The sequence below is a fragment of the Apis cerana genome, linkage group LG2 (genome assembly GCF_029169275.1).
Source record: "Apis cerana isolate GH-2021 linkage group LG2, AcerK_1.0, whole genome shotgun sequence".
NCBI lineage: Eukaryota > Metazoa > Arthropoda > Insecta > Hymenoptera > Apidae > Apis > Apis cerana.
Genome location: NC_083853.1, coordinates 11,073,951 through 11,098,909, shown reverse-complemented (window position 1 = coordinate 11,098,909; position 24,959 = coordinate 11,073,951). Strand labels below are relative to the sequence as shown.

The window sequence follows — 24,959 nt, the reverse complement described above, 5'->3', positions numbered from 1 at the left end:
CCTTTTCGAAAACTACCACTTTTTTCCTCGAAGAGGTGGGAAAAAATTAGAGCAGGAAAGAAGAGAAAGCGTGTGTAACGAGGGGGCGAGTACGAGATTCTCGATACGAGAAGTTGCAGCGGGATAGTCGACTAAAGTAAAACTAGTTGACATTTGGCCACCACGAAATTGCTGGTGTACTTTGTTCTTTACGCGGTGAAAAGGAATCTTTGGTTGGCAAAGGGACTAGAAGATGGTGGTAAGAGGGGAGCGGGAATAGAGGGATGACGTAAAAAAATTACGCCGGGTTTAAACACATTTTCACAGCTGCAGAAACGAGGTCCAACCAGGTTTCACACTTGAAACTTCGAAACGGCCCCGAAGCCTCGTTTCATCCCGAACGAGCGCGAAAATTGTGCGTCTCGCGGGTACCGTCAACCTCCACCGACGACTCCATCCGTTAATTTAACGGGGATATTCCGTTCCGAGTAAACACGATCGCTCCGACCAACTTTTTCACTCCCCTCTTCTCGACCGAGTTACGCTCGAAACGTCGCGTCTCTTCCTTCCCTTCGCGGCCGAACTATTACCGTAACCGGTTCAACCCGCTCGAGATCCGCTCGAAATCGCGTCCTTATTTATTTCCGCCCCGCGATAAGCGGGAGGAGGGGGGATTCCCAGTTTAAATTCTATTTCCATTACCGCACAGATTCGATCCCCGCCCTCCCTCCCTCCTCCCTTGCAACGTACATCCCCTTTCGTCTTCCAGAATTGCGTCACGCCGGTTCTCGGCTTGCGCGACAAACGGGATTTCGTTTCGACTACCGTGCCATCGTTCGACCCCTCCGTTCCTCCCTCGAACGGATAAAAAAAGGGGGAGAGAGGAAATTTGCCCCTCCGTTCTGTTTTCCACGACGCGAAATTCCTCGCGGTAATCGATCATACGCGTACGCGAATCGAAAAACGGATTTGACGGAAAAACTGTGTGCGTAACTCGCATCGTAACTCGTTACGAGGGCTCGAGTCGTTCGATTATCGCGTATCCTCTCCCTCTCTCTGTCCGTCTGGTCCGCTCCCGATCGTTGATGCTCATCGAATTAAAAGTTGGCCACGCCACGCAATCTCGCGGTGCTAAGGGCCTAATTGGCATTTAATCCCTTTAGCGGGGACCCGTTAACACCCTTGGACGGCTCGTTGGAGGAGCGATCATCGCGCTGTTTGAACGGTAGGGTAGGGTGTACGATAAACTGTATTCCATTTGGGCCACGAGTATTTTGCCAAGTATTAATTAATTCCCGGAAAACAGGGATAGGCTCGCGAGCGCGCTCCGCGCGTACACGCGTCGACGAAATTGTTGAACGACGGTGGTTGGCGGCGCGCGCTCTCCGTGCTTCCGGCGCCGCGGACCGATACACCGCGATGCGGCATAATTATGCGTGTGACGAACTTGGACGTCCGCGATTCACGCGGCAGACACACGCGTCCAAACGCGATACGCGATATACTTTGCAATTTCTCGTGGTCCGATCGTGTTTCGATGCGTGTTCCGACCAGAGTGTCGCGTAACCAGTGTATCCAGGGACAGATAGATCGCTGTCATTGTTTATTCTGGAAGAGATCGTTTCATCGATGGGAAGCGCTCGTTCCTCGACGATATTCAAACACGCGACGACAGAAGTGGGAACGGTGTGTTGCACGGTGTGTGCGAGGTTGAAAGCGGTGAACTTGATAACGTTTATTACGCGCTGTCCCGTGGAACGCAATAATTATTCGCTGCTTAACCGCCGCGCATCGTCGGACCGACCCTGGTCTATCGGATAATTTTATGATCGTAACGTTCTACGTTCAACGTTGTATCCTCCCGTCGCTCCTTTTTTTTTCCTCCTCCTCCTCCCCCGTTTGCTTTTCATCCGTTTTCTTTTTTTCTTTTTTTCTCGTTTTCCTCTCCCCTCTCTCTTTTGTTTCCTTTTTTTTTTTTTAGACTGGACGAGGGTCGCTCGACGGATACTGTAAATCCGACGATGGTGGATTAAACGATTAACAAAGGCGGTCGAACGGAAACGAAGCGAGTGTTCGATCGGATTGACCAATGTCAACTATTTTAACTGTGTATTTTTAGCCGGAGCGCGATCGAAAGGTAACGATCGGAGAAAATTTTCCGTGCGGATTGAAAAGTGCGTTGGAAATTAAAGTTTCGCAAAGTCGGGGCGATATAGAAGTCCCGTTGAAGCTTGATCTCAATTCCCAGAAACTATTTCGCGCGAAATAGTTGATAACGTTATCAAGGATCGATACGAGGGCGAATCCGGCTCTCGATTCGAAATTTCGCGACTCTGTTATCGATATCGATAAACGGCCACGCGAAAGAAATACGGTTTATGGGCCAATAAAAGAGACGTGTTTCAATCGGGCGGATCGCAACGTTCAACGGGATACAAATTGTTATTCGATTATATAGGGAGAATGGGGATTCATTCGCGGAGAGATAAACGTTCGATTTCAACGAGCGACGACGAGGCTTTGCGTTACCAGCGCGTAGACGCACCGGTGTGCTCCCGAGGCTCCCGTTTATTTATAAACGAGGCGGATTATTAACTTCTGTTCCCAAAGTAATTGAAACGGCACCGACACAACCATTCGTCACCACCGTTAAAACCGTTTCATCCAATCCATTCCATTCAATCGTGGAATTTTCGTATCCGACGACCATCGATTTACGAGCAACGCGCTTAAGATTTAAACTGTGCCAGCTTGGTTTTGGAAGAAAAAAAAGATGATCTTGATTACCTGATATTCGTGTTCGTCGTTGTCCCAGCGTCGCTCGTTTCGAACGGCGATAAAGAATCGGTCGATCGGTCCGATCGGTTTATCGGCAGTCACAGGCTGTATGTACGAATGTAATGAAACGCGCGTGGATTGGAGGCGAAGAGAGAAGTGAGAAAAAAAGCGGTGAAAAAGAGATAAGACGGGGATCGCGGGTACGTATCGCGGGATGGTTGAGCGGAGAAGGTCGAGAGGGAGAGTGAGAGAGCGTGGGTGAGAGAGAGTGAGAAGAGGGAACGGGGGGAGAGAAGAAAAAAAGAAGAGATGTAGTTGGAAGGAAGGTGCGGAAGCGCGTTGAACCGAGTACGTGCTTTCCTTCGAGAGTTTGGCGCGCGACTGTGCTACTGAGGCCAACCCGGGCCACCATCAACCCTCTTATGGCTCTGTCCCTTCGTTCAAACCCCTCTTTACACCCCTCTCTCTTCGCGCCACTCGTCCTCTCCCCCACCCCGCTTCGCGCTCCCACCAGAATTCCGAGCGTCACATACTCCTCTGTTTCCCTCTCTCAACCCCTACCGCCTCGCCCTCTCTCTCTCCCTCTCTCTCCTCCTCCCGCTCGCTTCTCGCCTTCCCATCCTCTCCCTCTTTCTCTCTCTCTTCCGCCCATGGCCCGTTCTTCACCCCCTCCCTCCCCTTCCTCATCGACCTCCTCTCTCCACCTCTCCCGCGCAGCTTCATTACACCCTTTCCTCCGTGAGCACCTTCATCCCCCTTGTCTCTACACCACCGACTATCCTACTCTCTCACCTCTGGCCACTTGCTGGGTTACCTACCCCTACCTACCTACCTATCTACCTACCTACCTACTATCCATCTCTCTCTTCCACGCTCTTCTCTCCTCTCCTCTCCTCTCCTTTCTTCCCCATTATCCTTTGTTCTCGCTCTTTTTCGCCAACTCGTTATGTCTTTATTTCACTCTCTCGGCTTTCCTCTATCCCTCCCGATTTCGTTTCGTTCCTCTCTTCCGTTCGCCTCTTCTCCGCCGTTCCTCCGCGGCGACGACCACGACTCAACCCTCTCCTCCTCGTCCTTTTATCTCCCGCTCTTTTTCCCTCGTCTCTCGATGTCCTCGTCCCTTTCGCGGCCTCCCACGGTCCGCCTCTCTCCTTCTTCAACCATCGTACCCCTATCTCCGTCGTGCAGCCGTATACCCTCTGCCTCCCCCTTCGTCCCCTTCGTGAAATCGCCAGCGACGTGGACCGACGTGGCGCGGTTGGCGACGGTGCGCGCGCCGCGATTCAAAACCGCGGTTAGAAGGGGTCGTGGAAGATAAGGATGAGCCCCTAAATATAGCGACACGAGGTGCTTAAAAGATCCTCACCCCTCGGCCCATCGGCTGCTCACCTCGCCTTGCGTGCTCCTTTTAGCGCCGTCACCGATTCACCGCCGGACTTGCCGCTCCAACGGCCGAAAAGCCAATAACCCTTTCGACATGCGTCATACGCGCGTTTCGAGGCAGCGTTGCACGTAGAACGCGCGCCCGCACAACGCTCGTTAATTTTCTCGATCGACTCACTTAAACCGGCCGTGCACCCTCCTCCTCGAAACGCGACTCCTCTTCCGCCCCATTCGCGCGAACAAGAATCTTACTTGAGAAGAATCGGAAGATCGGGTGGAAATATTTTTCGAAAAATGTTTTCGCGAGATCGAGATTGATGTTGCTGACGTCGAGGCGTGCACGGGAACAGGCCGCACGTGGTCGCAATCGGCTTTACCTTTCGTAACTTCGGCGCGAGAGAGAGAGAACGTTTAATAAAAACTCGAGCTCGATGATACGGACGATCGTGAAGGATAAGTTCGAGGAAAGAGAGAGGGGGGAGAAAGTTGGCGCTGCTTTAACGAGCAGAGATCGCTTTGGAATAAGGAACGTATTCGATGCTCTCGATCGAAGGTGTAATTTCACCCGTTTCGTGCGATTGATCGGCGATCAATCGGGGATCCCGGGGTTGCACGTTAAACACCGCGTTCACGAGTGGAAAGTGTGTGTAAGTGTTGACCGTGTGACGCGCATCGCAGCGTGACGCGTGTATAAATAAAGATCGGCTAAGCCTCGTCCTGCTCCTGTAATTACGATGGAACTAAGCTGGGTAGTCTGCGGATCGGTGATCCTTCGTCCTGGATCGTCCTGCACCGCCCTGCTTCCTATCTCCACGAAACCAATTTGGAATTAATGTAACGTCCTGCTAAATTAACGTGATGCCCTCGCGGATGGAAAGAGCGACCTCTCGATCTTTCACGGAATTCGAATAAACCTTACCGCTTCGTTCTTTTCTTTTTCTTTTTTTTTTTAAATGAACGAATTCCGATTTCCACGCTACTTTTTCTACTCGCTCTTGATTATTATATTACGGAGAATTAAATAATTAACGTACAAATTTCATTTCTTTCTTCTTCTTCTTCTTCTTCTTCTTCTTCTTATTATTATTATTATATAAAAACGGTTAATATTAATCTCGTCTCGAAACGATAAAGTTCATTTATCCTAGGAGACTAGCAAGTGTCCGATGACTTATGACGGGTACGTACTTATGATGGATCGAGGCCATGGATCACGCGATCCTTGTAAATTTATATCAAATATTTCCCGCGCGAGAAGTAATTAAAGCTGGAAAGAGGATCGTTTTCTAAGATTATCTCCCGTGGAAAGGATCTCACCGTGGGAAGTGGAGGAGATTCCACTCTCTTACTTCCGTCCGACTAATATCGAAGTGTCGTGGATGCGAAGCTTAAGCTTTCCATTATTAAACCTAATCAACCCATCCTGTTCCGAACAGAGGATGAAAGGGTAAGGTGAAGAAGAAATCGCATCCGATTATCCACTCGACGTAGTCGCGTGGAGTTTCCTCGGCCAAAAATTTCAAAAAGGTTCTGGCGAGATCCTTCCTCCCCCAACTCGAGCCTCCTAGACGAATTCGAATCACGTGAACGAATCTGATTCGAGTCGGGGAGGGGGTAATATAGCAAGGTCAAGCCCCGTGCATCCACGGGCGGAGGGATTACTCGCGCGAGATTAGATAGCGGATCGCGGTGCGTTAAATGAAAGGCAGGCATCGGGACAATAAGTGGTCCGTGCCGGTTCACGTACGTGTGCGAAACGCTCTCTCCTCCGCTCCTCCGTTCTATCTCCTCTCGTTAGCCCGGTGGTGGACGACGTGTTTCACGTGGCATGCGCGACGATACACCTATCCGCGTCCACGAATTAATAATCCGGCGAACCGAGGAAGATTTATGTCCGCCACGCCAACGTGTATGTGTGTGTGCGTGCGTGTGTGTGCACGCGCGGAGAGACAACTTTTTGCGGGGGAAAAAAGAGGAAGGAGATCCCGGTGAACAGGAGCGACCCTGTGACCGTCGTCCTTGGTGAATGATGGAAAGGTGAAACGAAGATATCGATGATGTATGGGGGGTGAAATAAGTTTTCCTTTGTCGTCGTAGCTTTATATATGTATATATGTATATATGTATGTATGTATGTCTCTGGGATATAAATTCGAAGGAAACTTTTGGGGGATCGGTTGGGACGATGAATCGGGAAAGTGGAGGGCGGAAATCGTTGGTGGAAACGTCTAACGAGAGAGGCGTAGCAGCTACGCTCGAAACACCGTGCCAGATTCGAGAAGCGTCGAAGCAGGCAACTACGATGGAACGAAGCCAGTCCGCGGAAACGCAAGAGGGGCATCCTATTTCGCATTAGATGGCTATTGTTTCGAGGGTGATTGTCTGCGGGTGTGGACGGGTGGGATGGGAGGTGGAAACGCGTTTTAAATATTCACCGATATCCTCGCGCGGTGCCGTTCTTCGTTCCGCGCGGGATTGCTAGAGAGGCATCGATCCGCGCGGTGCCTCTTCGGCTTCGTTCGGCGGAGGAGAGCCGGTATCCGATTATGCGATCGAACCCTCGCCCATTTAACCGGTGGGTTATAATAAGTGGAACGATGTATAACTTGCCTCGATGCACGAATTTTAATTAAACTTCCACTCTCCTGTTTGTCATCGAATCACGCTTCATTTTCAATAAAGCAGTACAAGTTACCGGTTAAACTTTGCTAAAGTTTTAATCTAATTTCTCGAAATTAACGGTCATTTGTCCTCCCTCCGCCCCCCTCCTCTCCTCCCATTTCGGGCCAGGGATCCGGCCCAACGTTGAAAAACAAGGTAAACTATAAACGATAACGATATAGACGCGATATCGATCACCGTCGATCGAGGAGGAGGGCCACGACGAACGTTGGAAATTAGGAATACAAAAAGTGGAAGCCGTGGTAGGTGGAGGAGGAGGAGGTCAGAGGAGGGGACAGAGGAGAGAGGGAGGCGCTCCACTGCGGGCGTGGGGAGGAAGAGAAGAAGAAAAGTGAGACGAAAAGAGGAGTCGGTTACAACCCTTGCCGATAAACCGACACATACCAAACCCTTTCCCCTTCCTCTCCCCCTCCCCCTCCCCCTTCCCACAGGTTGTGACAGTTTACTCGCGGTTCACTTGTCATCGGCAAAGATACAAAGATAATTGGTCATTGGGGTATGCCGTGGTCGCGGGTCGGAGCGAGATAGACGCAAGCAAGTACTTTGAAGAGGACAAGCACTTTGAACAGATTTGCTTTGGCCGTTGTTTCGGCCTGGTATTTTAGTTTAGATCAAAAGACTGACGCTACTAGCCAATTCAGCCGTATCTAAGCTGCCGACTGTCACCGCCTCTCTCTCTCTCTCTCTCTCTCTCTCTCTCTCTTTCTTCCGTCACCGTGTAACCCCTGCCCCCCTCCCCGTCTTCATCTCCCTATTTATCTCTAACTACGTTTCTCCGGATTTCCACTTGCATTCGCGCCGCGCCTATTCGAATCCTGTTGCATATATGGAATATGCACTTTGGAATATATACACTCTTGGCTTTGATGCCGTGTGTATAATAACCGAGCCGGATGTGGCGAAAGGGATACGGCACGAAATTGGCGAATTGGAGAGATCATTCGCCGGCCAGACTGTTAAATAATTATCCGTTAATAAGATTTCCTTTGTTAATACCGTTATTATTAACGCCAACGCACACATCTCGTTTTATTCTCCGCTTCGTTCGTTCGGATCTGTGACATAGGTGAGAGTAAAGATTCTATAGACGCGAAGGAATCATCGACTCGAATCTCCATCGAGCTTTTCCATTAGGTGCCAAAATTCGTTACTCGTTTTCGACGTTTTCACCGTCGAGCATAATGTCGAGGACAGAAAAGACGCGAGGAAGAGGGAGAGAGGGAAGAAGGGAAGAGAGAGAGAGAGAGAGAGAAACGATGGAAAATGGTACTAGGAAGGACGATGAGGTCCGGGAGGCGGAGAAGCAGCGGCGTCGAGCCTAGGACAGGCATGCATGGTTCCCAGATTTGCATCTCAATGGCAAGTAATATAAATTACACGTAATTACCCGGCCGTTCGAGAGAGCCGTGAATTTTATTCCACCGCTATTTCGAGCCGCAGTCACACTTGGGGGGGAGGAGGGGACCGTGGCTTCGTGCCACCTGGCCAAAGATCGTTCCGATTCTTGGTACGAAACCTGAATTTAATCGCGATTCATCGTTCGAGCGATTCGTTCTCGCGGCTTGGAATCGCGTCAAATCACATTACGTTACAAATTTTTGACCCGTGTTGAACCGTGATCGAGATTGCCCTCCTCGATGAACGAATCAGACGATAACGCGGAGCTTGCCACTGTTTAACGCATCGATTTACGATTACAATCGCGAGCACGTCCGCGGTCCTCCGAGCTACGAGAAAACTTTTTCACCGAGTTAAACCATCCAATTATTGTCCGCGCTTTCCAACTCTAATAATAAACATCGAGCGCGATAACGAACCCCATTCCAGACGCCAACCAGCTATACGCCGACAGTCTTTCGCCACAGTAACGTATCTAGACTGCGAGCCACTCGATCGCCCCCTCTTTCCCTTCGTGTCTCATGCAAACCACCTATTATTTATAAACGGTCATCGTGAACTCTCTCTATAAACAGAGAGAGAGAGAGAGAGAGAAAGAGTTTACCGCACCCTTTAATCCACCCCTATTTTAGCACACCACAATTTTCTTCTTGCAACGAATAAAATTCGAATCGAATCGTTCTTCTTCCTTCGAGACGATGGAACCCTTCCTTGCACAATGCGATGCAACGTAAAGAGAAATCAGATCTCCACGTTGGGGTCTCTTCCTCGTTCTCCGCCGGTTCGAATCCACGATCGCATCGCGTGGCGTTTAAATCTTCCAACTTTCCTCCCCCTCCCCGTATCGGCCGACGATGGAAGTTTTCCAGTTTTCTTCCCCGCGAGGAAGTAAGCCGGCACAGCTAACTCCTGGATGCCCCGGCACTTTTTAATGTTTATGCTTTCGAGGCGCTTAACGCCTCCCATGAATATGGGCTGCGAATGAACGAGCAGACTACTCGCTCGCTCGCGAGGAGTTTCGCTCGCCACGGGCCGCGACCGAGATAATTAGAGAAATATCGCTTAATAAAGTTGGCGCAGCCGAGAGGCTGGGGCCAGGAGTTGCACCTGATCCTGCCCTTCCCTCGTTACGCGGCCTACCCGCCCCCTCCGACCCCCCAGCCGCGACGATCGCACGGTTTCACGCTGAAAACATGCACGCTGAGTACAATCGAAACTTCGCTAAGTGCCTGCCAACGGCTCGGATTAGTCGAGCCCGGTTACCTTCCCCGGCAGGAAACACTTGTAATTACACGAAACTCCAAGTTTCTCTTACTTTGATTTCAATCTGGCCCGCGTGCACCGGCGCGTAAGGTGTCGTTTAGCAACTTCCGAACGAATAATCCATTCTCGGCTTCCACTCGTTCTTCCCGGCTGGAAGATTATTCCGAGTTGTCGAGGATTCGGTTCGTTAGGGAATCGTTCATATTTTCTCTAATGCTTCTGCCCCTCCTCCTCGAAACACCGTTTCGCCCCTTTTTCTTTTTTTTTTTCTCGTCTCCCTCTTCCACCCCGTCACCGTTTCTAGATCAACGCATAACGCGTTTAACACGACGGGATTTTAATGAGAGTTCGTCGGAGGATACGGGTGGAGGAGGGAGGGAAGGAAGGAAGGAAGGAAGGAAGGACGACGAAACAAGGATTTCGAATGGAGAAGCTACCGATTTTAGAAGCTATAAGTCAACCCCGACGCGCAATTATCCCCCCTCAGGCCGTCACAGACCCTCTCTATCATCGTTCGCCACGGGATTCCTGCCGTGATTCGACCCCGCAGGGTTATAACTTCTGAAAATGACAAAAAAAGAAGAGTGAGAGAGAGAGAGAGAGAGAGGAGGGCTTCTTCGATAGGTTTCGGATTCTTTTTCTCGAAACACGAGCACCGTATCGTGGTATCGAAATTGCAAAATTATCGTAATATCTGATATATATAAAAAAAGAAAAAAATGAATCTATAAATAATCGAAGAAGAGAAACCTTAGAAACTTCAAAATTTTCCCCAAGTCGACAACTTCGTTTCCCTATTCAACAGGTATTCAAGATTCAACTTTCTATTTATCGATCATCCTCGTAACGTATTACCTTACGGAGGCGTCGAAGAACCTTTAACTTTCCGGAAGAAAACTTTTCTTATAAAGCGTTGAAAAAAAGGAAATACGTATCGACGGAAAGATGTTCGCCGGCCAACGAACATCCAAGAACCAATCAACGATTTATTCGATTCTCGAACAAATTTGGATGAGATATGATTGAGATACGATTGCTCCTTTCTGCGACGTGAGGAACGTTGGTGAAGCATTGTCCCAGGGGTTAAAATCCGGGCGCGAGACGCGAAAGGGTCATCCCCAATTCGGTCGACATCTCTGCGGAAAAGGAGGAGAGGAAGAGGAGGAAGGGGGGTGCGCGAGAGGTGGTTTGACTCCTACGACTGATATCGGTCGGCAAAGTAAAGGCTTTGACCGAACCTTCGTATGTAAATATACATTGCGGCCTTGCTCGGCTACGATGCTTACGACGCCGTGTCCCCGGACTAGGGTTCCCTATCGATCTAGTGCCGCGTCGCTCCAATCCTAGAAGAAGAGGAAACAAGCTGGCGGGTCCGTCGAGGATTCAACGAGATGACAAGTGTGCACTAGCGTTATCTGAATTTCCTACGAGTGGATAACGAAATCGTTCTTCCTTCCTTCCTTCCTTCCTTCCTTCCTTCCTTCCTTGTATTTTTCTCCTCTCCGATCGTAACACTTTTCGCGAAAATTCTTCTTTTTTCTTTCCTCTCCTCTCTCCTTCCCACTCTTTCTCCCTTTTTTTCTTTTTTCTTTTATTCATCGAAGTTGGAGGGTTTGCATACAGTTCAATTACGAGAGATTCCCGATTTTTCGGGCAAAGCGAAGCAACGTTCTGGTCCACCGGTTGAAGCGGTGCTCGATTAAAATTAAACGAGGCCGTCCGGATCGATCGTCCGGTTTTTCGTGTACGTACAACTCGGGCCTACGTGTCGATGAATCGCGTCCTATTTACCACGGTCAGTTTGGAGGCAACGAGGACGAGGGTTCGGCCGCTTAAAAGAGGCTAAAAAATAGAGAGACGATGAGAAGGAGGAGGAGGAGAAGGAGGAGAACGACGACGGCGGCGACGGCGGCGGCGACAACGAGCAAACCGTAACACACGTATCCGTGCGGAGGGGTTTGGTGTAACCATCTGGAAACGGCTGGAAACGCTTTGCCCCGCTTGCGTCATTACGCTCGCGCACCTTTTCTTTCGCGCTTCCGTCTAATTGCTTTGCTTACGTGCCAACAGGGAAGGGGGACACTGTGTCACGTGGCTCAACGACGACCAGTTCCATTACTTCAAACCGGACCTCTGGAAAATTTCTTTTCCATTTCGTCCCCTTTCGTTTCGAACGGACGTAATCGCGCGGACGTACCTTTAATCTCGTCCCGCTCTCTTCTCTTTCGCCTTCGTCCGCAAAATCTGCGTTTCGCCTCGAAACATTTTTTACACGGGGCGTACGAATTTTTCGCCTCTCCTCGCGAACAAGAACTCGTTCAACTGTTCGAACTGTACAGACTCGAATCGGATAAGCAAAGATGGATAGAACCGCGTCGCAGCGATCGATCGCACGCACGATTGATCGCACGAATGGACGACGTGTCATCGGGTCAAAGGACAACGAGAGACTGGTCGATCCACGATCCACGAGCGATCCACGACGACACAAGCCGTCCTTTGGCAATAAAACGTGACGCACCGTCGAAACGCAGAAGAATCGCGCGTTATGCCAACGTGCCACGGGTCTGTAACTATGACGGGAGCAACCGTGACGGGAGCGGCCTTCCGGGTGTAACCGGATGTTCGTTGAAGTCTATTACGCCTCGCTGTTTCAACATTGTGCGATGTCGCCGAGTTTCGAGAGTTTGTTGAAATTTTAACTGGAACTCGAAGAATGAAAGATACTCGAGCACGAATAATTTCCGTTTCGTATTTTTTTTTTCCCCCCCTTTTCTTCCACCACCGATTTTAGCGCCGAGACGCGCGTCTCTCAGAGAAGAGAAAGGAACTCTCTTCCTCTTTCGCATCTTCTGTTCCAATCTAATCGGAGAGAGAATCAATTTTCAATAGTTTTTTCCATTTTTCTTCCCTTTTTTACATGGTGCATTTTCGCTCGCCTCGTGGATGTTATCCACTCCTAGAACGCTAGCAATCTGTTTATTACACGAAGCCAGGGCAGCCAGCGTCTTAGGCGATTCAATCAGGAAGTGTAGAACGCTCCCTGAAAATTCGTTAAATCCGTCGGATGGTTCTATCTTTCTCTCTCGTTACATAAACTTTTGGCTCACGGTAATTTCCTCATTCTACCCGAGGCGTAACGCGCATTCAGTTATCGAAGGCAAAACAGAGGCTTAATACACTCGTGCTAATCCATTCGAGCGTCCATTCCTCTCTATTCCAGTTTCTTTTCCCCTTTTCCCCCACAAATCGAATCTATGGACGAAAACTCGGACGAGAATTGGTCCGAGAATCGAACGAGAAAGATGGCTCGATAGATAGGCGGTGTGTACCCGGTTAGCCAGTGTGTACTCCACTTGTTATATACACCGTCACAAACTTGGCCGACAATAGATCGAACTGACGCGAACGGTCGGCAGGAAGCGCTTCCTATTTCGTTCGTTGAATAGGTACGCGCTCACACGTTTCGAGTTCTCGTGTTATACGGGGAATGAACGTAGCGGACCGGATCGCCCTAGAACCACGCTTCTCGTAGGGAGCTGTGTTGCGGAGACAAAAAGGAAAAAAAGAAACCGGTCATCCGATTCGATCGACCCGCCGAACGGTTCGCGATTGCCTTTCGTAAACGGACGCGAGTAGCCAACGCTCGTCGGATAAGGGGAGCGGAATCGGATGAAATTTCGATGGGTTCGACTCGTATCCACGGAAGAATCTGTGAAAAGTCGCGCCGCCAACGAAATTTGCATAACGTCTGGTGGCGTACGCGCGCGTCGGCTGAATCTCGATCTTTCGAGGAATAGTGGAATGGCTTGGAAAGGAAGCGGTAGTTTGAAAAGTGGCGAATCGAAGTGGCGCCACCGAGAGAGGCGGAGTTTTTAAATGCAAACTTGATAGCATGAATAAAAGATTTTGGGGAGGCCTCGGTGCGCGCGAATGCCAATGCGATCCGACAGCAGCCTAACCTTATTACGGCCGGTAATTGCCGACGTAGAACGAGGCTGATTGTCGCCTACGATTACGCGGGTATCGTATTCGATCTCGTTCTCTTTCTTGTTTCGATTTCCCCCTTTTTTTCCCTTCGGATCGTTCGAAGAGCAGCAGAAGGAACGCGAGAGTCGGATCATCGCGCGCGAGGCCATTTCCCTTTCGCATCGCAGGAGGTGAAGGGAAAGCGAAGGTTTTAAATTGAAGTAATTAAAATCCAGGCATAAGAGGGGGAGTCAGAAAGTTGGCTATTGTCAGTAGGGAGCGTGCGCCTTGTTAAATTTCTCGGTCGAGCGCAAGTCTCTATTCCAAGTGGAGCGAAACGGATGGCCAATGGCCAATGATCACGCTGCGTCCTTCTTCCGCTTCCGCGGCTTCCTCTCCCTCGTTTTCCTTCGCCGATTCTTTTCGCTACCCTTTCTGCACCAACCTGCTCCTCTTCCTCCGCCTCTCCCCTCGTCGATACTATCTCCTGGGAAATCCCTTGATAAGGAGAAAAAAAGGGAAAAAAGAAGAAAAGCGAAACTATGAAAGCAACGCGATACGGATACACGGGTTTTTTTCAGGAATTCTGATCGACGTTTCTGATCGAGACGAGAAATTCATCGAGGCGGGAGGAGGAGGGGATATATCGCCGACGACGAATAGAATTTCAAACTTCAGTTTCTCAGCCTCGATTTTAAGTAGCCTCGAACGTTAAGCCGTGTCGAACGATTCTATGCCGTGTTCCTGTTCCTGGCTGTCGTTGGCAGACGGGAACAGGAGGACGCCCCAGCCCTTCTCGGATACATTTCCAATATTCCTCGACGCCTCGTTTGTATTATATGCGTCTCGCGCAACTATTGACATCGGCAACGAGGACGATTCGTTTCGTGGTCAAAGGAATCGGTTGGATTGACATCGGATCGGTGTTATTCCCTATTTATTATCGTCCTCCCGGCTGAAAAGCATCGCTCGTTTTCATTTTCCCTGTCTCGCGAAAGTAGGCGAGCGAGTACACCTATACCAGTTTAATCATCCCCTCCGAACGGGAGAACACTTTCGAATCCTACTTTTTTCCCCCCCTCCTTTCAGATCTTGTTTTTTTTTTTCGAAATTCAACGTTTGTCGCTACATATATTTTAATATATTTGAACATCGACGAGTTTATTTACGCGGGACGATGAAAATAACGATCCTGCACGCCCCTCGAATATTATAATTCTTCGGATATTTCGTTCTCGATTCGCGATTCGAACGATTCCCCCTCGCGCCGCTCGATATTCGTGCAAATGTATAACGATACACTGGACACACGTCGAGGCAGAAATTTCTCGTTCTGGCCGTGGCGAGGCCTCGGAGGTTAACCCTTCGTTTCGTACGCGAAACGGGAGCGAGGGGGGTGGGGATAGGCTTTTGACACGGTGTCATCGACTGGTCATATCGGTTACACGCCCATTTATAAGCGAAACGGAGGCGAGAAATTCTGATATCATCCATGTTGGACAGCGTTGATTTTTGACGCTCATTTCGTATTCGTATTCGACATTTATTGCGGCACAATCAAATGCAATTAAAATATTCATGCATCGGCTCGATTCAAAGCGAAGTGAAACAAGCATACATATATATATACAGGAATATCGGAAGTAGGTACGATATGCGTGCGTATGAAAATTTCACGGATATTGAAGTAATTCGTTTCGATGAATCGGAACAAAAGTGAAAATCCCGTAGAAGCTTTCGAAGCCGAGATACACAGATATACGTCATGAGGCTATTCTTTTGAGAGATGGAACTAGAAGATGAAGAAGGGGAAGAGATGAACGTGTAATGCAGGCTCGGGATCACATCTTCATCGGAACATCTTCGTCAACCGCCACTCTCAAAGTTTTGATTTGTTCGATATCCAGCTCGAGATGGGCGAACATCTCGTCGTCCTCGATCTGTCTCAGCGTTTTCGGATCCATCGCCACCATTTTCTTCAAAGCTTCCGGCGGTGGTACCTGTAACGGCAATTAAGAGGATTTAGGCGGATCCGGGAAACGAACGTTCCACGAAGGAATTCGGTTCTAATTATCCGTTTGTCTTAAGCGTTACAGCGCAAAGGTCGATACAGGAGGTATAACAAGCGAAGTAGAAACGGACGTATCGATAAGACCGTCACATCTTTCCAGAAATTTCGTCTCTTTAATACAATTACCTCTGGATGCTCTTGAAGCCACTCCACGAAACCTCTCACGCTTCTCAGCATCGTTATATCTTTCCAAACAGCTTCCATCGTTTCGATATCCACGGGCACGTCCTCGCATTTCAGCCATCTCTTGTGCACCTGATTATCGGGCGGTATGAATCGAATATTCACAGGCAGAGCCGTGCCAAAGGCTTTTATCTTCGGGGAAGTTTTTTCCGCTTTCGCGTCCCTCATCACGTGTTTCTTCGTCATGATGAGCTTGCTCGCGCCCGGCGAGTTTCTCGTGAAGGCCACCTCCGCGGGCACAACCGGCATTTCCTTGATCGACACCTATTTGAAGAAAAAAAAAAAAGAAGAAGAAAGGAAAAAAAGGAAAGTTTGAAGAAATAAAGCGTACAGGTGCTATTAAACGAGACAGCTGTGCAAACTTTCTCGCGAGATTCAACTTCGGAAGGGAGGAAGCGGCCTTCCACCCGAAACGTGTTGTTCGAAGTAATTAGAGATTCGAGTCGATATTTGAGGAGAATTTTACGAAGAGCTCGTACCAAAATCAATAACGCTTGTGTAGAATGGGTAAATATAAATGGATTAAAATTAGAGCTCTTATTAAGTATCCTGATACATATTATTCGTATACTCGAGTATCGAGATACGAATTTTCTTCCTTCCTAATTGGATAGACGCAAAAATTGTCTATTCCAAAAAATAAATTGGAACAGAAGAGTAAATTTATTAGCGTAGTGATTTCTCGATCAACAGGTTCAATGTGGATGATTGGACGAACATGTATGTATTAGAAGAAAAAAGTTTTCAGATAATCAGAATTATTTTTTGCATACGCGTTTAGAACGAGTATTGTCATCAATCACGCGCAGTCGTCGTATTTTTCTGTATTCGTTTCTTGCGTGTAAATTGATATCCTCCACCCTCCTCGATTAACGTGTCAACCGAGCTCTATACTTGAAACTCTAAATCAAATATTCGAGTACTACTTGAATCTCGATTAAATAGATATTCGAATACAATAGGATTCGAATGAGGCAACATCAGGTAAGAGCCCTAATTAAAATCTGTCCGACAAACAAGGGAGCATCAACGATATTTCTCTTTAACCTGTAACGTTCTGCAAATATCCGCACTGAAATCGATTTCAAACATATCCCTGAGAACTTCCTCGTCGATGGTATTATCCGTCCCGCCCAAAGATTCGACCCACTGGCAGAAGTCCTGACATATCCTTTTCATCGAGTTGTCGGCTCTCATTTTGAGCGTCGCCTCCGGATCGTAGCCCTCGAGATCTTCTTTCTTCAAAGGGCGCCACGTAATCACCTGTCCCCCGTAAAAGATATTATCTTTCTTTTTCTTTTTCTTTTTCTTCCCCCTCTTCCTTTATCTCTCTTTCGCTTTTCCGATACTTTTATTTTTTTCCACCATCTTTCCGATCGTTAGAAGATTACTCTATCGCTATCAATCCGATATCGCACCTTACGTCTCGGTTTTATCAGAAATAGAGCGTAAGGATTGTATCTGCGCTCCAAGGGCGGTTTCTCCTCATCGGGCGGTTCGTCGTCTTTCAATGTCGGTGGATTCACCTTGATGATTATAAAAAGAAGGGGGAGAGGCTATGTTTAAAAAGATGGATCGAAGTAGAACACAACAAACTATAAATATCGGGTAATCAAGAATGTTCATTCAATTAAAATAATCGTTTTTAAATTTGTACTCGTGGTAGGTTGAATCCATTAAAATGAATTTCCATAAGATTCCCTCTCTTTTATATTATTATGTATATCTGATTCGCACTTTTTAACTCGGCTTTAATTCAAAAGATCAAAAAATAACGTCGAAGAAACGAATGAAAATTTCTTTCTCTATATTCTTTGTATTTTCTTTTCTTCTTTGTCGTGAAAAGACAATCAAATATTTCTTGATTACCCAATAATAATAAACAACTCACGATACCGAGTCCAGTATCCAGAGTTGTAATTTCTTCTTTTATTTTTCGAAACGAAAACGAAAGTACGACAAACTTACCTCCAAACTGTCGAAACTTTCTATTTCGACTTTCTCCTCCTCCTCCTCCACATCTTTTTCTTCGAGGTCCTCTTGTTTTATATGCCATTTGGGCAGGTTCAACAACCGCGCAGTTTTATTATAAGTCGTTATAGGTAGTATCTGTCTCATGACTTTCATGTTATGTATGGGTGGCTGGTGGGTGGAGAAAAGCAAATGAGAAGGAAATTTATCAGGATACAAATAACGTTTAGAATCAATTAACAACCTGGTCAGATTCGTAATCATTCTGTTACGCTCTCTCGTGATCGGGTCGTTGTTCTCGCTATTTTTCGACAACCGTTCCGAAAATTCTTTGCACAAGATGTTTAACATATCGATGGACGATGCGTTCTCCTCGAGATTCGTTAAAATTTCCACGATCTCGTGCGGACGTGTAAGCGGCAATTTCGTCCCGGCTCTCGATAAATCGGTCGCGAGTGGTGTTTTTAAAAGGCCATCGTCACGAGTCTCGTCCAATTCTCGTAATGTGCCCTTTGACGCGTCGTCGCGATATATTTCCGACTTGTTGAACGTCGGTGTTGATACGGGAAAGCCCGAGAAGCTGGTTCCCTTTCTGAGAACGTGTTGCCGCATCTCCACGATCGTTTCAGCTTTTTCAGGCGTCAATTTTTCCAGGACAGATTTTGCTTTCGTTAAGGGCCGAGGCGGCACAGGCTTCGCCTCGTCGCTCGACCTCTCCTTCTCGAGGACGCTTTTAGGCCTTGATTTTTCCTGCTCGTCCATGGAACCGCTTTTTCTCAACGAGGATGTCTCGAGCAGGTCGATACGATGCTGCAGAGTCGTCGGTTTACGGTTTCTCAGGGCTCGAAGGGGCTCTAAGCTCGGCCTGAAATTCGTGGGAGCATGACAGGGCACCAAGTATTTCGACTTGGGTTGATCGTCGTCGCCGATCGTCGAGACCGCAATCGAGTCGTCTTCTTCTTCCTCCGTGCTCTCCTCGCTGTGTAACGAGGAAGGACCTTCTTTCGTTTGTCCCGGGGAACCGACTTGCGTCCGATTTGTCTCGATTCGAGCCTCCTCGTTCAAATTTGTCGATGCTGCCTCGTCGTGTTGCGGATCCCCTTTACCTTTCTTTGTAATCTCGTTACGCGAAGTCTCCGGTTCCGCAATACTTTTTTGCTCCGCTGCGTCCTCTGGTCGTTTCTGTATTCCCTTCTCTTGGAACGAGGAAACGGCATCCTCTGTAACTTCACTTTCAGGAACATTGGATTCCACGTCGTCGAATCCAACGTTTCTCGTTTCAACTTCATCGTTCAAAATTCTTTCAATTTCGTTTCTAAGACTTGGTATGCTGCAAGTGGAAGTGGAATCGCTGGCTTCGAACGAATCTTTAAGCGACGTTGCTTTCAATTTTTCATCGTCTATAATTCTCTGCAAAACGGTTCTGGGTAGGGATATCTTTCGTTCGGGAGGAGTCTCGAACGATTTGTACATACACGGCAAACACCTGTCCCGATTCTTCCTTGGAAAAGATAATTTTGGAATCGATGATAGAATACGAGTAACAGGATTGTCCTCCGAGCGCTCTGACAACACGGGTTCTGGACTAGGCCCCGATGTGTAACGAGATTCGGTGGAAATGCTTCTCGACATTGTCTCGTCGGATTTCAAAGTTCCGTTTTCATCGTCGATACCTGAAAATTCTGAACCCTCGAGTGATTTTTGTTCAAAAATTGTCGGCATCTCGCAAATATGAGACGATTCTTCCTTCAATTTATCTTTTTCAATCCGTTTACTTTTTACCGAAACCTGATTGTCGTCGTTACTTACCAAAAAATTTTCACTCGATTTCAAAAATGATCCTTGTTTTAAATGGTCGGTAGATTTCAATTTGAAATCTATATTTCTGTCCTTTGATAAACATTTCAATGCTTTATAAGCGGAACGAGCGGTATACTTTAAAGAATCTTCGTTTGGTAATAAATCTTCTTTAATTCGTTTCATCGTGGATCGATCAGTAGAAAATTTCTTTCTAATTTCTTTTATCGTTTTATCATTGTCGTATAGAGCTTGATCCTTGGTTTTGAGATCTGTTTCCTTCGATAATTTTAAATATTTCCGTAACTTTTTCAATCTTGATTGCAATTCCGACATCCCAGGATATTTAGTCAGAATTGGTAGAGTGGTAGAATTATTTTCTTGTATCTTCCGTTCATTTTGAACATTGAAAGAAGCCCGGATATGATCCACTTTACCAGGATGAATTCTACCGGAACTAGGTTGAGGACCACGGGTATTTAATTTTGGGATTCGTACACCTTCAAACGATGTGGTAGAATAGTACATTGTATCCAGACTTTTTGGAACAGTTTGATGCGATCTCTTTAATATCGATTTTACGTTATCGAAACAATTTCTATTCGATTTAACGTTCGCTTTCATAAGATGTAACTTGTGCAAAGAATTGTCGGACGTATCGCGATCATCTAAGTAAGAATTAGGAAAAAAGTTGCGATTAAACGATTGATTCTCAACGAATGTATTACAATCGATAGAATCGCAATATTTTTTAGGAAAGGAATTGTAGGATAATTGAAGAAAAGGATTTCTTACTGCGAGTAATTTTCTTCTCTCTTCGCTAATTATTTTCTTCCAGTAATTCCTCATACATGGAAGAGGATATTCCCATCTGATAATCAATAATTTTCTTAAAAATTTATTCGCGATAATGTGAAAATATTTTCGGGAGATTTATATACGTACGTACCTTTTCCCTTTCATGATTTTCTTGTAGTTATATTTTCTCTTCATACACGGAATACTCGTGTCAGAAGAATAACAAGAATGTTGAACACATTTAGAACTGCTCACTTTATTAGCCATTTAAAAAATATTACTTTTAAATCTAATCCTAAATTATATATCTACGGGATTTTTATCCACGAACTTTTACTTCAATTTCAACTATCGATCAAACAAATTTTGACCAAATTCAGGACATGCGCATACACGCCGATAAGAAAAGTCTTAAAAGAAAAGAATTGCGTTACATAGGTTATATTACCATGAGAAAATACATAAAAGTTACTTACCAATAATTTCTATATGATCGATGAATGTTTAATGTTATCAGTTGTAGTAATAGCAATTTTCTTATTGTAATATAACTTATTAATTGTAGATAACATTACGGATAAAATTCCTTTATGACGTTTATTAATTCAATAGTTTTTTTTCTCTATCGTAATAGTGAAATATACTGAAACTTGTGAATAAAACTAGATTTAAAATTAAAATAGATGTATTATTATTTAATGTATTTTTTATTCTGTATCTCAGAGATATTACGATTTATTATTTTAATATTATAGTTCTCAAAGTTCTTACCGTATATTAATATCGAAATCATTATTCTAGAGATGTAATATAAAATTAACGATACAATATCTATAATTCTTAGATTAAAAGTTAAAATTAAAAATTAGAAAAAATTAAAAATAAAATTAAAAATTAATTAGATTAAATTAATAATAGTTGAAATTAGCAGTTTTGAAAGAAAAATAATGAAATACGTTTATTGACATTCTTTATCTTACTTATTGTCATGTACCAAGAGCAAATATGAACAAGAAGGGTAAAATGAGAAAAAATCGGGATATGGTAAAAAAATATGAAATCAACGCCATCTTTATGCAAATGATATAATATAAAATATAATATAAACAAAAAAAGCAAATAGTAGAAGAATAAAGATAGAATTAATTCTTAGCATCATTTCTCGAATTTAAAAATAGTCTTTTCAAGTAAAGATAGGATAAAATAGAATATAAATTGGAAACTAACACCATCTTTTAAGAGATAAAAATATCTTCCAATAAGCTCAAAAGATGGCACTAGTCATCAAGTCTTATTCTACTTTATCTGTTAAAATTTTATCTGAATAAATATTTTTAATACTCAAGAGATGGCGTTATCAGTTAGTTCTTATTCTATTTTATCCTTCTTCTACTATTTACTATCCTTATTTATATTAGTTTCATTTGCGACACTCTGAAGATGGCGTTAATTTTACAATTTTTACCCTATATCCGTTTTTCTCCTCTATTTATTTTCTTTGTGTATGGTAAACTAATTTATTCTAATTAAATTGATTAATTAAATTGAAAGATAATGTGAATTTCTATCTTTATTGTATCTAACGTATTGAATAAAAATTAACAGAATTTATTTTTTATATATCATAAATTAGATTATAGCTTCCCAGATGGCGTAAGAAACGCTGATTGATGCAACACGAAATTTGCATAAAATGTCAAGTCTACTCTGTTTCTCATCTATGTCTGTGATAAAAAGCATATGACTTACCGTAGATAATACATTAACACAGTAACAATTTCCTATCCATTAGTAATAACAATGAAATATACTGATATTTACGAATAAAACGTACGAAATCGTTACACTCACGAATAAACATATTTTAAACATGGATAAAATATGTGTATACATTTTAAATGCGAAATTTTACATTATACCTGAAGTCGAAGATATAGTTTTGACATATTTAAATAGGACAGTAATTGAAGCCGAACTGACGTGACTTTTCTCCAGATAACTATAATCTATTTTCTATTTTATTCAATTAACTTCTTGAATGCATAACAACAAAAAATATAATTATGTTAAGACTATTCTACAAATTCTCATTTCCGTTTAAAATTGTGAATTGAATTAATAATTAAATAATTCGAATTTATCATTTGTAGATAATATCGAAGCATCACAAACATATGAGAGAATTATTAATCTTTCCATTTCATCATCAATCTTTAGATATATCGGAAACGGTTAATTATTTGAATAAACAGATTTAGAAATAATTTGTGCGATGACAAAAGTTCAGAATCAATTTTATTTTAATATTTAATAATAATTGATACTTGATGATTGATACTAAACGATTATAAAAATTTATTATATTAAATATATCGAAAAAAAACTTGGCAGCGGTGGGATTCGAACCCACGCCCCCGAAGAGACTGGTGCCTTAAACCAGCGCCTTAGACCGCTCGGCCACGCTACCAGTTGTGAGATAGTTTTTTATAATTAGTTTTTTAGGAAAATTGCAATAGTTACATACGTTATATATTTTATATATATATTTCTATAGTTAATAAAGATGAATAATGTATATCAGATATAAATTTATTGAATTCAATATCCCAATCTTTCTTCAGAGCTCATATTTGTTTAAATAAAACTTATATTATACATATAATACATATAATAACAATATGAAATTCTGTTTTTTTGTAATTATATTTTAAATACTTTGTAATAATTTCATCGATTATATTTTTCGTACTTATAACGATGTTTGAAACATTACTTAACCTTCAATTAATATTAACAATAAAAATGAGTTAGACTTAAAGACATTTTTTATATTTTACGTCGTCAAATTTTTATCCATGTCATGCTTTTTAGCATCTGTGGCGTATTACAATTCTACATTAGGATCCCGTCGAGAGATAAATTCGTACTTTTGCTAGCCACATGTCGTGGGCGTAGATAGCATAGATTAGACAAAGGCAGTCTCCGGGCGGAGCTTTCGATCCACGTAGTTGGCGCATGCGTACAACGTTTTTTGTCCCCCACGCGCAACCTATTCTGTGAAGCAGCATGTGATACACAGAAGCGAGAGGAACTAACGCATCCCTATTTTTTTTCGCACTTCGCGACGGCCATTTTGTATGCCGACTTAATATTCACCTCTCATTTTCTCCCTTCTCATCTGTAACTTTATATCGGCGCGATGAAGTTCAATTGTCACGCTGGTGGTCTTTTGTTCTCGCGGGCCTGAACCATAATCGAGTCAGTTAGCGCCCTTACGCAGCGAATACAAACGATTTCGGAGCGGATTAGTCATCGATCGGTCAACAATAACCGATCTCCCTCCCCCTTTACGGCAAATAAATCGAAAGTTAATCCAATCAGACTTTACATACAGCGTTCGAACATTGTTTTGACAATGTACGAACAGTAAGTACGTGAGTATCTTATAAGGTTTCTTTATCTAAGTTTGCTAAACATCTTTACACCTCGGAGATTTATTCTTTAATTTTATTTTTTAATCTATAAAAGAAAGAAAATCAAATTTTCAATTCCGATTCATAATCTATCTATGTTGTATATTTGTTTAGATATAATATTTATGTTAAAAAAAATTAATCAAATATCTTTTCGCGTCAATACTCTTAACAATTAACAATTTATAATTTTTTAACATAAAGAAACGTTACGAACACAATACACGAGCATTTTCAATTCTCGCGGAATTTATATGTAACAGGCGTGACACGTTAGCGTCAAACGAATGTCATCGTGAACGATGTTTAATTAAACATTCGATGGTATTTATAGTAACGATAAGGGCGTTGATTAATCGAGACGAGAACCATAATGGAAAGTCGGAATGTAGCAACGCTCGCGCGAACTCGACCGCGTATAGCAGAGAGTCTGAATAAGGCGTAGGAGCATCCTCGTGGTGAATTAATCATTTCAACAGCTGCTGTCGCATTAGCGAGAGCGGATAAGACAAATGAACGTCGTGGAGCTTGTTAAGACGTAATCCGAGAGATGCGTCTGCATCGCCTCCCGCTTCCACCTTCGCTGCCTCTCCGTCATCCTTCGCCGCCACCGTCACATCCGTCGTCTCATCCGGGATTAGACGCTCGTGTATCGAGTCGCCATTTTCCTCGATGATCCTCTTTTGTTTACAGACCAGCCACAACCGTTTGTTTTTAATCTGTTTCTCTCTCTGTCTCTTTCCCTCTGATCGATTGTCCTCGATAGAAAATCAAATTATTGCAATCATTGGAAATCTATCGGATATTTGGAATAAAAAAAAAGTAATCTGTCATTCGTCCACAAAGATATAATCTTCGGGTTCTTTTTTCGAGTTGAACATTGTCGAACACGAACGGTCGTTTCGTCAGTACCCACGGATTGGGTAAGATCCCCAATGGCAGATAGCGTCAATGCGGGCGCCATTGAACGATGTTAACGCAAATCTTGTGGACACGACGTGATCGTTGTCTTGTTCCCTTTTGTCATGAGAAGAAACTGGTTACGGTAAATCGTATTGCATTTCATTTTTGTAAAAGGGTTTGGTAAAATAATATCCGTATCTGTTGGTCATACCTTTCTGAAAACCTTTCTGTATATTAAGCTGTGTATTATTAAATTGTTAACTTAAAGTTTACATCATTTCGTAAAAGTATCACAATTCGTAAGACGATAG

The 24,959-nt window shown here is 44.4% G+C and overlaps 1 protein-coding gene and 1 non-coding gene across 2 annotated transcripts; both read right to left on the bottom strand.

The window, feature by feature from the left end:
* Positions 1 to 14,974: 14,974 nt before the first annotated feature.
* Positions 14,975 to 21,153, bottom strand: LOC107996709 (uncharacterized). Its single transcript, XM_017054881.3, has 7 exons — positions 20,749 to 21,153; positions 20,424 to 20,682; positions 17,675 to 20,345; positions 17,125 to 17,232; positions 16,754 to 16,969; positions 15,650 to 15,970; positions 14,975 to 15,452 (listed from the first exon to the last, which is right to left on the bottom strand). Exons 2-7 carry the CDS (start codon positions 20,537 to 20,539, stop codon positions 15,294 to 15,296), a joined length of 3,591 nt encoding a protein of 1,196 aa, XP_016910370.2. The 5' UTR covers positions 20,540 to 20,682; positions 20,749 to 21,153; the 3' UTR covers positions 14,975 to 15,293.
* Positions 21,154 to 22,657: 1,504 nt separating this feature from the next.
* On the bottom strand, positions 22,658 to 22,739 carry Trnal-aag (transfer RNA leucine (anticodon AAG)). The gene has a single exon. It is a non-coding gene; the product is annotated as a tRNA-Leu (tRNA).
* Positions 22,740 to 24,959: the final 2,220 nt, after the last annotated feature.